Source organism: Acomys russatus, chromosome 31 (assembly GCF_903995435.1).
Source record: "Acomys russatus chromosome 31, mAcoRus1.1, whole genome shotgun sequence".
In the NCBI taxonomy this organism is placed as follows: domain Eukaryota; kingdom Metazoa; phylum Chordata; class Mammalia; order Rodentia; family Muridae; genus Acomys; species Acomys russatus.
Window position 1 is genome coordinate 37,049,408 of NC_067167.1, and position 14,169 is coordinate 37,063,576.

Below are 14,169 nucleotides of genomic sequence, written 5' to 3' on the forward strand. Positions count from 1 at the left end.
ACATACATCACACACACACATGCCTCACACACATACATCACACACACACATGCCTCACACACATACATCACACACACACATGCCACACACACATACATCACACACACACACATGCCTCACACACATACATCACACACACACACATGCCTCACACACATACATCCCAACACACACACATGCCTCACACACATACATCACACACACACACATGCCTCACACACATACATCACACACACACACATGCCTCACACACACACATCACACACACACATGCCTCACACACATACATCACACACACACACATGCCTCACACACATACATCCCAACACACACACATGCCTCACACACATACATCCCAACACACATGCCTCACACACATACATCACACACACACATGCCTCACACACATACATCACACACACACACATGCCTCACACACATACATCACACACAAACACATGCCTCACACACATACATCACACACACACATGCCTCACACACATACATCACACACACATGCCTCACACACATACATCACACACACACATGCCTCACACACATACATCCCAACATGCACATGCCTCACACACATACATCACACACACACACATGCCTCACACACATACATCACACACACACACATGCCTCACACACATACATCACACACACACATGCCTCACACACATACATCACACACACACACATGCCTCACACACATACATCACCAACACACACATGCCTCACACACATACATCACACACACACATGCTCACACACATACATCACACACACACATGCCTCACACACATACATCCAACACACACATGCCTCACAACACATACATCACACACACACATGCCTCACACACATACATCACAACACACACATGCCTCACACACATACATCACACACACACATGCCTCACACACACACATCACACACACACACATGCCTCACACACATTACATCAACACACACACACATGCCTCACACACATACATCACACACACACATGCCTCACACACATACATCCCAACACACACATGCCTCACACACACACATCACACACACACATGCCTCACACACATACATCACACACACACACATGCCTCACACACATACATCACACACACACATGCCTCACACACATACATCCCAACACACACATGCCTCACACACATACATCCCAACACACATGCCTCACACACATACATCACACACACACATGCCTCACACACATACATCCCACACACACACATGCCTCACACACATACATCCCAACACACACATGCCTACACACATACATCACACACACATGCCTCACACACACACATCACACCAACACATGCCTCACACAACATACATCCCAACACACACATGCCTCACACACATACATCACACACACACATGCCTCACACACATACATCCCAACACACACACATGCCTCACACACATACATCACACACACACACACATGCCTCACACACATACATCACACACACATGCCTCACACACACACATCACACACACACATGCCTCACACACATACATCCCAACACACATGCCTCACACACATACATCACACACACACATGCCTCACACACATACATCCCAACACACACACATGCCTCACACACATACATCACACACACACATGCCTCACACACACACATGCCTCACACACACATGCCTCACACACATACATCCCAACACACACATGCCTCACACACATACATCACACACACACACATGCCTCACACACATACATCACACACACACATGCCTCACACACACACATCACACACACACATGCCTCACACACATACATCACACACACACATGCCTCACACACATACATCACACACACACATGCCTCACACACACACATCACACACACACATGCCTCACACACACACATCACACACACACATGCCTCACACACACACATGCCTCACACACACACATCACACACACACATGCCTCACACACATACATCCCAACACACACATGCCTCACACACATACATCACACACACACATGCCTCACACACATACATCACACACACACACATGCCTCACACACATACATGCCTCACACACATACATCCCAACACACACACACCCTCACTCACTCACATCATGCACACACAATAATAATAAGTAAACACTTTTGCCAGCAGTTAAAAAGATTTGATACTTACAAACTCAAGAGAAAAATAACTGATTGCCCCAAATGTCCAGATCATCAAATAGGATGCTTGGCTGAAATAAACCATAAGAACTAAGTGTTCTTATACAAACAACACCAGTTAACACTCAGATGAGTGTAGCGGGGACGGTTCACTGACAACAACAGAAAGCCCAAAACACCTAAGTGTCTGTTTAAAAACACCTTGAAATTAGTTCCTTATTTTAACATACTAAATAATAGTTTCATTATAGCATTGTCATATGTATCATTACACTAGAGTAATTTTTAACTAGAAACCTCCATCTGAGGCCTTAAGATGATATTTAAATAAACGGAGAGACGTGCATTGTTCTTCGGCGACAAAGTTTTTGGTAGGTGCCATTTAGAAGGTCCACTGCGCCTTTTCTGAGCTGACTGCTCTCGCACAGGCACCTGCCGCAGCACAGGTACAGCAGGGAGCCCCCCAGACAGAACAGGCAGAACTAACTCAGTGTACTGCCCAGTTACCAACCCAGCTATTCCAACCAATCATTTGAATGGACAGACTTGAAATCCAGCATTTTATTTATTTTTTTATTTTTGAAATCCAGCATTTTAGATGAAATGATACAGTAGTAAGGCAGAAAACTAGATAATAATCTAAATATTTCTGCCGTTTTCCCAAATCCTGGTTTAGTTTTGTTTTTCACACTCTGAGTCTTGGTTATTCCACTTTTATTCCAGTTTCTGTTGAACACAAACAGTAGCTCCCTCTTAGTGGTGTCCACGCCACTTAAATCAAATGTCCTTTAAAGTATTTCTTCCCAGCTGGGTATGGTGGTACACTCCAAAGGCAGAGGCAGGAGGATCTCTGTAAGTTCAAGGCTAGCCTGGTCTACAGAGTGACCTCCGGGACAGCTAGGAATACACAGAGAGACCCTGTCTCAAGCAAACAAACAAACAAATCAATATTTATTCTTTTGAAGTATAAATATACAAAATAACACGGAAGAAAGTAGGAGCTCTGTGAGTGGGCACATTCAATGGACACAAGCTCTCTCACACACACATACACACTCACACACATACACACACTCTCTCGTACACACTCTCACACACACTCTCATACTCCTCTCTCACGTATATCTCACACACACACACATACAAAGTCATTTATCTTTAAAGCCCAAAGCAAACAAACACACACACACACACATCTTCCTATCAGACCTTTCTCAGCCATTTAAGAGTGCAGTCTTGTACCTGGATATTTCAGGGCACCCTCCTATGTATAAAAACATTGTTTTCACAATTACAATTCAGTTATGAGCACCAGAAAATTTAACATTAATACAGATTTTTAATATAACTTATGTTCCTACTCAAATTATTCCCATTATCCCTAGAATGTTACCTATGGTGCTTTTTTTTTTTTTTTTTCTTGTCCAGCATCTAATCCATTTATCTGTCAAGACTTCTTAGATTTATTTTTTGAAAGGACTGGAGGGGTGTTTTGTGAATTGAATAAGGGAAAAATAATATAAGCAATAAAAGTTGGAAGGTTGGAGATGAAATGATAGGTCACAATGCTAATCACTCCATCATCCATATCTCAGAGCCCCTCGAAAGATGATGATGATGATGATGATGATGATGGTGATGATGGTGATGATGGTGATGGTGGTGATGATGGCGATGGTGGTGATGGTGGTGGTGATGGTGGTGATTACTCAGAGTTTAGTCACTATAATTAAGTACTCGAGGCAAGATAACATTCCAAAGAAAGGTAGTTTGTTTAGTTCATAATTTTAGAATTTCAATGCTTGGCACTCATACTGGCTCAGCTCTGTGACAGCTTCCTTGGGGGCAGGGTACCAAGCAGCACATTGTGTCAAATGATGCCAGGAGACCACACCTTCATGTCTGTGTGTCTAGCTTCTGTTCCTTTTTTGTTGTTGTTGTTGTTGTTTTTAACCAAAGACCAAGAGATCAATCCTGGGGGTCCCACCCTAATAACCCTTTCTAAACTGTCACTTTTCAGGTGCCTCAGTACTATAGATGTATTGAGTTTCCAGCTTGGTAACTCTATTAGCACATGAATTTGGAATAATAAGCCATAGCACTACCTAAATCTGAGCCAGGTAGAAAATATTTAGTCCACACATCAGTAATTAAGGCCCATTTCTTGGCCTTAAAGAATTCTTTAAAAATTGGTCTCTCCAAAGGGGAAAAAAAATTGGTCTCTCTAACAGTATTAAAATTATTTTAAATCTGCAATCCCAAGGGTTCACATTAAGTTACTTTTGTTGTATTGAATTAAAGTAAAATTAATATAATATATGTAAGGTAAGATCTATTTATTAGACAAATTCTGTGGTGCAATTCTGTGAGCCCCAGAATGTAGGATGCAGAGGCCATGGGATTGTGTGTCTGAGGCCAGCCTGGGCCAAGAAGGAAATGTACTTTAGGAAATAAATATTTATTTCATAAAATGTTATCCTATCCACTCATTTATTCTTCTCTACATAGATATACAGAGAGACAAAGTATGACAACAACACTATTAACAGTGCCTTAGTTATAGGATTTAAGATAATTTCTCATTATTTACAAACAGCTACTTTATACTTGGAGAAAATATGTTGTACAACATTGCATAAAAATGATATTTTTAAAGCAATTTTAAAGCCAAGTTGCCAGAATTCTCAAAAATAAAGACAAAGTCTAAAATTATTCTCAGCCTTCAAATAAATAGGAAAACTTTCATTCTTTGTTATTGCCACGGAGGCCAGGCATGGTGGGACACAACTTTAATCCCATTACTCAGGAGACCAAGGGCAGATCTCTCTGAGTTTGAGACCAAGCTGGTCTACCCAGCAAGTTCCAGGCCAGCCAGAGCTACCTAGTGAGACCTATCTCACAATGATAAGTAGATAAATGATAGATGATAGATAGATAGATAGATAGATAGATAGATAGATTAAAGTGTTTGCTGCTCTTGCAGAAGGCCCAAGGTTAGTGGCGCAGAGCTGCCTGTAACTCCAGATGCCCTCTTCTGGCTTAGCTGCCTGTAACTCTCCAGATGCCCTCTTCTGGCTTCTGTGGGCACCTACAAAAAAGTGGCATACACTCACACAAACACAAACGCACAGAACTAAAAATTAATTAAGTAAAACAGCATCACAGACTACACCTTTAGAACATGAATGTGATAATTGCTCTACCAGTTTCACAGTTGTGGAACAGAAGCGTGCTGGTTCAGATGAGCACGTCCCCTATGCACTCAGATACCTGACTACTTGGTCCCCAGGTGGAGATGCTCTCTGGGGAGGCTTAGGGAATGCGGCCTTATTGTAGGAAGTGCGTCCATGACGCTGGGCTAGGAGGTTTAAATGCCCACAGCATTCCCAGTTGGCTCTCTTAGCTTCTTGCTTATGTTTCAGAAGGTGAGCCCTCAGCTTGTTGCTGTTCCAGCTGCCATGCGGGGCACCTCTGCTCCACCATCATAAAATCCAAACTTCTGGAACCCTGAGCCCAGATAAACCCTTGCTTCTCTATGTTGCCTTGGTCATAGTTTTTAGATATTGTTTTGCTTTGTTTTAAATCACAACACTATAAAAAGCATACATTCACAACACACGGAGAGAAATATAAATTAGCTAACTAATTAATAAAATGGCATCACAGAGCACACATTTAAAACATGAACAAAATGATGGTTCCTCCACTAATTTCACAATGCCAGAACACAGAGGAAAGGTAAAAGGCTGAAATACTTTTATAAAGCCACAACTGACAGAAATGAAATGCACAGAGAAAACTACACAGTAATACCATTGTTGAGTATTATGCCCAAGTGCTGAATAGAATATTGTTAGGTAGAATTTAGTTTTTGGAGACTTTATCATTAAGTTACACAAAGGTGATTCAATACTAAAATTTATTTAAGAGAAAAATCTGTTTAACTTTTTAAATCAATACCATACATATATAGATACATACACAGGAGGCATAATGATTGAAGACTCCCATCAAGGAACACCCAGTGATAAGTTTAATGATTTTCTTTTATATTAGAATAATTTTCATTAGTGTTGGGGATAAAAGAAGATGCTGATTTGTATACAGTCCACCATTCAGAGCAGCAGTTCTCAACCTATGGGTCATGACCCCTTTGGGGGTATAAACAGCCCTTTCCCAGGTGTCACCTAAAACCATCAGAAAAAAAATATTTATATTACAATTCATAACAGTAGCAAAATTACAGTTTTGATGTAGCAATGAAAATAGTTTTATGGTTTGGAGTCGCCACAACATGAGGAACTGTATCAAAGGGTCTCGGCATGGAAAGAACCATGGTAAGCATCACAGGGAGCCAGTATCTAGAAGCTGCTGCCTAAGGGTTGAGCTAAGGTAAGCGATGGTTTCTCACATCCAGCACACTGCAGTCAGCTGCTCCAGGCTGGCTCACGCACAGCAGGCTGGGGGGTTGTCTTTGGCAAATCCCAGCATCCACTCTGTGTGGCTCACTTTGTTGTGCAAAACATTTTAGTTTTCTAGATAACAAAATCCTCATGCCTTTAGAATCTGAAATAAATGGAGTTTTGTCTTATGGCTTTGGCCAGAGGTGGAAAGCAAAGTCTTCTCTTTCATCTTATTAAAGTCTGAAATAGATGCTAGATAGTTGGCTAAGGGCTTAATTCATCTTGTGGGTTCTTTCCCCGGGTGTGATTTAAATATGCAGTAATTCAGTTCTAGCTCACACCGGTACGTCTTACGCCTTGTGCTGGCTTCACAAAAAGAATGTGAAGGCTTCTCTCTGTGTGTTCTGGAATTGTGATGCCCAATGGAGAAGAAACATAGCCAACTCTGTTTAGAGGCACGTGGCTAAGGGCGAAATGGATGAGACACGTCATCAACATTTCCTGAGTTTATAGGGAAAAGAGATCCCTAACCTTGGGGATGCTCAGAAATGGAGCCGTGGCCATTAGGCTTTAGGTTGAGTTTGAAGGCAGGCTAGGGTGCAGCAGATTGCAGCACAGATCTCTTTGTCTTCCACTGAGGCAAACAGTGTCTACTAAGTGCCCATCGTATGCCAAGAGCTGTGCAATGTGCTGGAGACACAAAAGCAGCAAAAGGAAACGAGGGCCTTCCGTGGGGTCCTTCATGAGTAAGATGACACAACAGGCGAAGGCATTTGGCACCAAACCTGAAGGCCTGAGCTCAATATCCAGGAAAAATGCTTCCTGTAAATTGTCTTCTGACCTCTACCTGCATGCTGTAAAGCATGTACACACACACACACACACACACACACACACACACACACACACACACACACAGAAGGAAGAAAGAGAGGAGAGGAGAGGAGGGGAGGGGAGCGGGGAGAGGAGAGGAGAGGAGGAGGGAGGAGGGGGAGGAGCGGGGAGAGGAGAGGAGAGGAGAGGAGAGGAGAGGAGAGGAGAGGAGAGGAGAGAGGAGAATGAAATAGAAACCTTCCAGGTGTCTTGCTAAGCTAGGGTTGGGTACAAAACCCACAACGTAGAGAAGAAGTAACTAGGATATCGTCAGATAGTGGTGACGGTATAACAGGACAGTGTGACAGGCTGCCTTACAGGGCATCACTCTGATTTTGAAGCCTCTCTGAAGAAGACAGCTATGCAAACATCAAGAAGGGAGCACGCTGGGCAGCAGGGGGAGTGTGGAGGGCAAGAGCAAGGGTGCTGTGCTGTGCTGAGTGGGCAGTGAGTCCTCCTGGAACAGAGCACAGAAGTGTAGGCATGACGAGACCAAGTTACCAGAAGCCTTTGGGAAGAGGTGGGATGTGTCTTGCACGCATTTTCAAAGGTTCCTTCTGGTTGCTTTTTGCAAAGGAATTTTTTAAGAACAGCAACAGGAGGGAGATGCATCTGGATGCTACTGCAGCTTTCCAAAAACAGACAAAATTTAAACTTTTCACTCTGTCCTTGGCTGTATGTTACACTTTACCTTCCTTATGTCACTAAACCTGTAGTTCAGTCCTAGCCTGTGGTTGTCACTACTACGCAGCTCACAAGGCTTAGGGTTGCTGGCAGCACCTCGGCTTTGAGAGGCAGGATAATAAGGGTACAGAGAGCAAGCTCAGAGTTAAGCCAGAAGGCCAGGAAGTAGCTTGGGCCGTAGAGTGCTTGCCTAGCATGCTCCAAGCCCTGGGTTTGCTCCCTAGAGCTGTTTAAACCAGGGGTGGTGGCACATGCTTGTGATCCTAGTATTGGGGACGTAGAGACAGGAGGAACCTAAGTTTAAAGCCATCCTCAGCTACGTAGTGAGTTCGAGGCCAGGCTGGCTATAGGAAACTGTGTCAAGGCAAGCCTGGCTTGGCTCCCCCTTGTCACTTACACGCTTTGAGTGACTCTGGGCAAGCTGGCTAAGCTGCCTCTGTGGACAGTGCCAACCAACTGCTGAGAGGACGTGGTTGCTTCTGCCGCTTCACTGGGCTTTGGACAACCCAAGTGCTAAGCAAAGCAGATGGAAGGAGAAATCTGTTTGGTTTCACATGGACGCTCCTGCTGGCACCCCATCTGCTTTATAGGGCACCCCTCCCCTAACACACACACACACACACACACACACACACATACACGCACACACGCATGCACACATGCGCGCGTGCAGGTACACACACACACACACACACACACACACACAAGCACACACACAATTCTGGAGGTGGAAATAGGCATCTGTATCCTGGAAGGCCTGACTAATGCCTCCACTTGCATCCGCTCCCCTTCCCAGATGGATACAGGAGAGAGGCTCTTCCTGGCATCTTGTCCACACACCACGATGACCACAGAGAGATGGTCCCTGCTATAGCCAGCCTTCTTTAAGACCCCAGATCACATCTGTGCTTCCTAGACCCGGAGGAAATAACTCAACGAGATAAATTCATAGTGTCAGATAAAACTGTTTCAGGAGGTTCTACCCACAGAGAGCAACTCTCGGATGGCTCTTAAAATAAGATCTTGTGCTTTTAAAAATAATCGCTTTGCTCTAAATGTCTTAAACACTTGCTTAGGCTACCCTGCTTGCGGACCTCTCCTCCCAGCAGGCAGCCCATTTCCATCCCTGGAGTCTGCTTGCTTCTGCCTTGTAGGCTTCATGGCTGGAGGGGACGACAAGGCCCGAGTGCAGGAAGAAAGGCTGCATAGGCCTCGTGGGAGTGTCAGGGGAGTTGTGTCTTGATGGAGTGGGCAACTGAGTTCCAACTCTCAGGGTCGGGAAGCAGGCAGCAAATGTGTCTGAGAGCAAAAGCCATGCCCTCCGTGGAGCTCTCCACCAGCTTTGCACATCTGCATTTTAGCCAGGTGGCAATGACAGGTGGTGTGCCAGCTCTCCCTACTCGACTCTAGGCTCCTCTACCACGCGAACTGTCTCTTACTGTACGGCTCCTAAGTGACTAGAACAATGGTTCTCAACCTGTGGGTCACAACCCCTCTGGGGGGGGGGTCACATATCAGATAGCCTGCGTTCAGAGATTTACAGTATGATACATAACAGTCACAAAATTACAGTTATGAAGCAGCAACAAAATAATTTTACAGTTGGGGGTCCACACAGTATGAGGAACTGTATTAAAGGGTTGCGGCATCAGGATGGTTGAGAACCACTGACCCAGAACATGACCTTGGATGTGGTAGTTATTCAGTAAATACTAAGCTTGTTGCATGAATGAAGGCGTGCATGAGTGGCTATAGTTACTGTTAGTACAAATATGACGTGTGCCCCCACAGGCTTCCTTGGTCAGCCTCCACAACATGGCCAGCAGTCTCGTGTTCCTGACACTGAGGCCATGAGCCTCTGCTGCTATGCTTTCCCCACCATAATGAACTATGTCCTCCGAATCAAAGTTGCATGTGCCAGGTGTGTGATCACAGTGACATAAAAGTAACTGACGCAATCATAAATGGTAACGCTTATGCAGAGCAATGACCACCGTGAAGTGAGTGACACAATCGCATGTCCACAGATGGGAGGGTGGCCTGCCTCGATCTCACTCTCTGTAAAATGGCAGTAGTAGCCGGACATCATAGGGTACTAAACTAAGTGAGCTGGTGCGCAGAAAGCACTTAGTGCAGCTACCAGCTCCATCGTTGCTACCTCGTATTGTTATCAACAGTTTCTCTGCTCAGAAAGTTCACAGAGCAGTGAGAGGAGGAAAAAAATATATATATAAAGACATCACAGCAGCATATGCAACAGCTAGAACATGACCTGGGGCATGGCAGTTATCTAATAAATACAAAACAAACAAAAAACAAAAACGTGAGCAGGGTACTCTGGGATACCTGAATGACTCATCAGCGTGAAATGGTGTCAGGAGCAGGGGTCAATGAGGCTGCCGCTGTCAGCGAAAACAGAATCTGGGCTATGGGCCTGAGACTCTGATTCAGTTTCTGTGCAAACGAAAGTACAAGAGTGTGCAGCAGGGTGAAGAAAGCAACTAGTTCAGACTTTTCTCTTCTCCCGAGATCATAGTGACACTGAGCTGCTACTGGCGTAAAATTAGCCATAGTGAAAATGTTAATGTCATCACCACGCTAAAAATCAGGGCTGACCTTTCGTCCTCCCAGGGACGGCTGTTAAGAGTGTGCCCACACATCATCAGATGGAAGCAGGGCCAGGAGGACAGAGCGGTGGGTGTTGTGCCTCCTCAGGAGTGTAGCGGTTCCTGGGCCTGGTGTTGGCAGTCATGCTGACTCCTGGAGACGGAAGTGAGACCAGGGGAGCAGCCTAGGGAAGGAGAGGCTCAAGGACGCATCCTGCCCATAGTCTCGGTGACCATTACATTTGAATGGGAGATGTCTCCTACAGGCCTGTGCTTGGATGTGTGGTCCTGCGCTAGTGGTCATGTTTGAGAGGGTTGTAGAACCTCTGTAATGTAAGAGCTAGTGGGTGGACATGGGCCACTAGGAGTGAACCTTCAAGGCTCCAGTCTTCCTCCACTTCTAGTCCGGTCTCTGCTCCTCGGTCAGCTGTAATGTGAACGAGCTGCAAGTTCCCAGTGCTGTGGACCAAGCCGCAGTGCTGTGCTGCCGCCATCACGCAGGGCTGTGTTCCCTGGATACTGAGAGCCAAAACAGATCCCTCTCTCTTTGTGTGGCTCCTGTGTGGCGGTAAAAAAAAAAAAAAAAAAGTACCTAATGCAGAGCAGGCAGCAGGACGAGGCACCCAGGAAAAGTGCCACCTGCCACCCCCAAGATCTTGAGGATTTCCCACGTATAGATAGTGTATACTGATCTAGCCAGGATCTAATCACCCTTTCCCGGCACAGATAACAGGACTCATTGTTAAAGACAGCGACTGAATGGACTCTCTCTGGACTTTAACACGATATGAATCACCTAGAGCTTAAATGACCGATAACTGAGAGATGAAAATGGAAATCTGTCTTTATTCAATTGGTAGTGTAAGTGCACTGTGTAACAGGCGGCAACCTCCATATTGGGGTTTCTATAACGCTCTAGAGAAGGCTATTGAAAACCTGGCTTCTGGGTTTTTCTGAGAGCGGGAGACAGCAGACAGCCTGCACATGCCTGCTGGGAACAAGCTCTGCAGGCCTTGTCCTGTACAGCAGCTGGATGGCAGATTTGGGAGACTGGATGGGCGTGTGCATCCCTATTTCAACTAGACACTTAGCAGAATTGCTCATTCCTTTATTCCTCATGCAGTGACTGTTCAGTGAGGTATTGTGTGCCAGACACTAGAGAGTGAGCGACACTCACCCCGCCTCACCTGTAAGGCAAGGAAGAGCAGAGCAGCCAAGCAAGAAAACAGGCAGTGACAACGGTGTGGTACATCGCACTCAAAGAGACACCAAACAGGAGCTTCCAATCCAGTGGGAGAGTGGTAAATAGGTCAGAGACGGGTGGCTGGCATTGTAGGAAGGATGGAAAAGGTAGAGGGAATACTTTAGAATTCCATGGAATTTGATGACTTTAGCAGCAGTTCTCAACATGTGGGTAGAGACCCCTTTGGGAGTAGAGTGTCAAATGACCCTTTCACAGGGTCACATATCAGATATCCTGAATATCAGATATTTACATTATGATCCATAACAGTGGCAAAATTACAGTTATGAAGCAGCAACGAAATAACTCTATGGTTGGGGTCATCACGACATGAGGAACGACACTAAGGGGTCGCAGCATTAGGAAGACGGAGAACCGCCCCCTAGAGTAAGATGCCACGGTCCTCCAGAAGGCATAACCTAGAGAGAAGCTTGGTGTCTACCATAGACAGGCTAGGCTCCTATTTTTCTCAATAATGTCATTTGTAACTTGGATTAATATAGAAAAGGCAAATTACCGCAGTGTTGGACCCTGAACGAGGCAGGTGCACACAAGGCTTGGCTGACTAGCCGCTGCTCTGACAAGATGCCGTCAGTGAGCTAAGCACACAGCTTTGCATTGGCTTTATTTGGGAATGAACAGATGATAAATCTTTTAGTACGGCATTATAAGGAAGTGGTGATAAAAAAACAAAGCAAATGAAGGGCGGTGGTCATAAAATCATTGAATATGAAAATAGGACAGAAAGGACTTGTTCTTCAGAACACAGGTCACCTCTTGATGCGGTGATACCAGTGTTTAGTCCAGTTCGCTTTCTGTTGCTATATTACACACCGTGACCAGTAACAACTTTGGGGAGGGAAGGGTTAACTTGGCTTACAGTTTACAGGGAAGCTAGGGCAAGAGCTCAAGACAGAAACTTAGGGCCATGAAGTGGAGCTGGGGCCATAAGGGAACCCTGCTTAACCAGGTTCCTGCCTCTGGCTTGCTCAGCCTCCGTTCTTATACAGGGGAGGGCCAATTCCCTAGGGATGGCACCAGCCATTGAGGGCTGGGCCTTCCTGCAGTAATTGGCAATTAAAAAAAAAAAAAAAATGCCTGACAGATGTGGCCACAGGCCAATCTGATCCAGAAAGTTCTTCAGTCCAAGTTCCCTCTTCCCAAGTGACTCTAGATTTATGTCAAGTTGACAGCGGAAGCTAACCGTGGCAGCGCCCTTCAAGGGAAAGATGACAAATAGTAAAGTGTGGTCCCTAAGGAGGGCCCGAAAGAGCGAAGGGATCTTCAGACAAGCCACGTGAGAGCTAGTTAATCAGAAAGGTGTGTTGGGTAAACTCTAAACGTAGGACATAGCGTCACTGTGTTAAGTCAATTTACAAGTATTTCTCAGTATTTTTAATCCTAGCAGTAACCTTACTCCATCGGATTACTTTTTACCACCCCCGTTTTTCAGAGCTATGGACTTAGTCATTGCAAGGGCCTGAGTGTGTCTTGCTGTCATCTACTATATGTGAACTTCCTATAGGATCACACAAAATAATAGCAGAATAGACTGTTGGTTAAAAAACAAACAAACAAACAGAAACACTAAAGTCAATAAAACAGTCATGTTCCTAATAAAAACATAAGCAGCATGTTAATTAATACTAAAGTATTACAGTGGCCCATGCTATTGCTTCAAAGCACTGTGGTTGCCGAATGAGAAAGACAGGGACAGGGAGGCAGAGAAAACTGTCATGAGAACTGGCCGACGACAGCTGCGACCCACAAGAGAGAGCTGGCTCGGGGGCTCCCTTCTCAGATGCAAGAGTTCTCTAATAACTAAGGTGGCCAGGCAGATGTAACCTCTGTGAGGCCTCTGTGGATCTGCAGATGGTGCTGGCCACGTATGACTGAAAAACGCTTAAAGGTGTCCTCAGTGTTGATGTGATTAAAATCCAACCCTAGTGTGTGTCTTTTATTGCTTTTTTTTTTTTTTTAACTCTGAGTTGGCGTAAATACTTAAGGTTGGCTCGGTCTTGGAAGTTTGTCCTGGAGTTCACTGCCCCCTCTTCTTAGTAAATAATGTGTAAGTTCACATGGGATTCAAAGCAGAGAGGGAAAGTGATCTATTGTATTTTGATTGAAGTGTTTCAGTGTGTTCGCTGGTAGACTATCAAATTTACACTAC

General features: G+C 45.0%; 1 protein-coding gene across 1 annotated transcript in view; it reads right to left on the minus strand.

Moving 5' to 3' along the window:
- The window catches only part of Myrfl (myelin regulatory factor like), an 88,838-nt gene extending 77,588 nt beyond the window's left edge, over positions 1-11,250 (minus strand). Inside the window, exon 1 of the mRNA XM_051139709.1 lies at positions 11,130-11,250. Within this exon, the coding sequence (XP_050995666.1) occupies positions 11,130-11,250 (121 nt within the window). The remainder of the gene's footprint in view (positions 1-11,129) is intronic.
- Between the last annotated feature and the right edge of the window lie 2,919 nt (positions 11,251-14,169).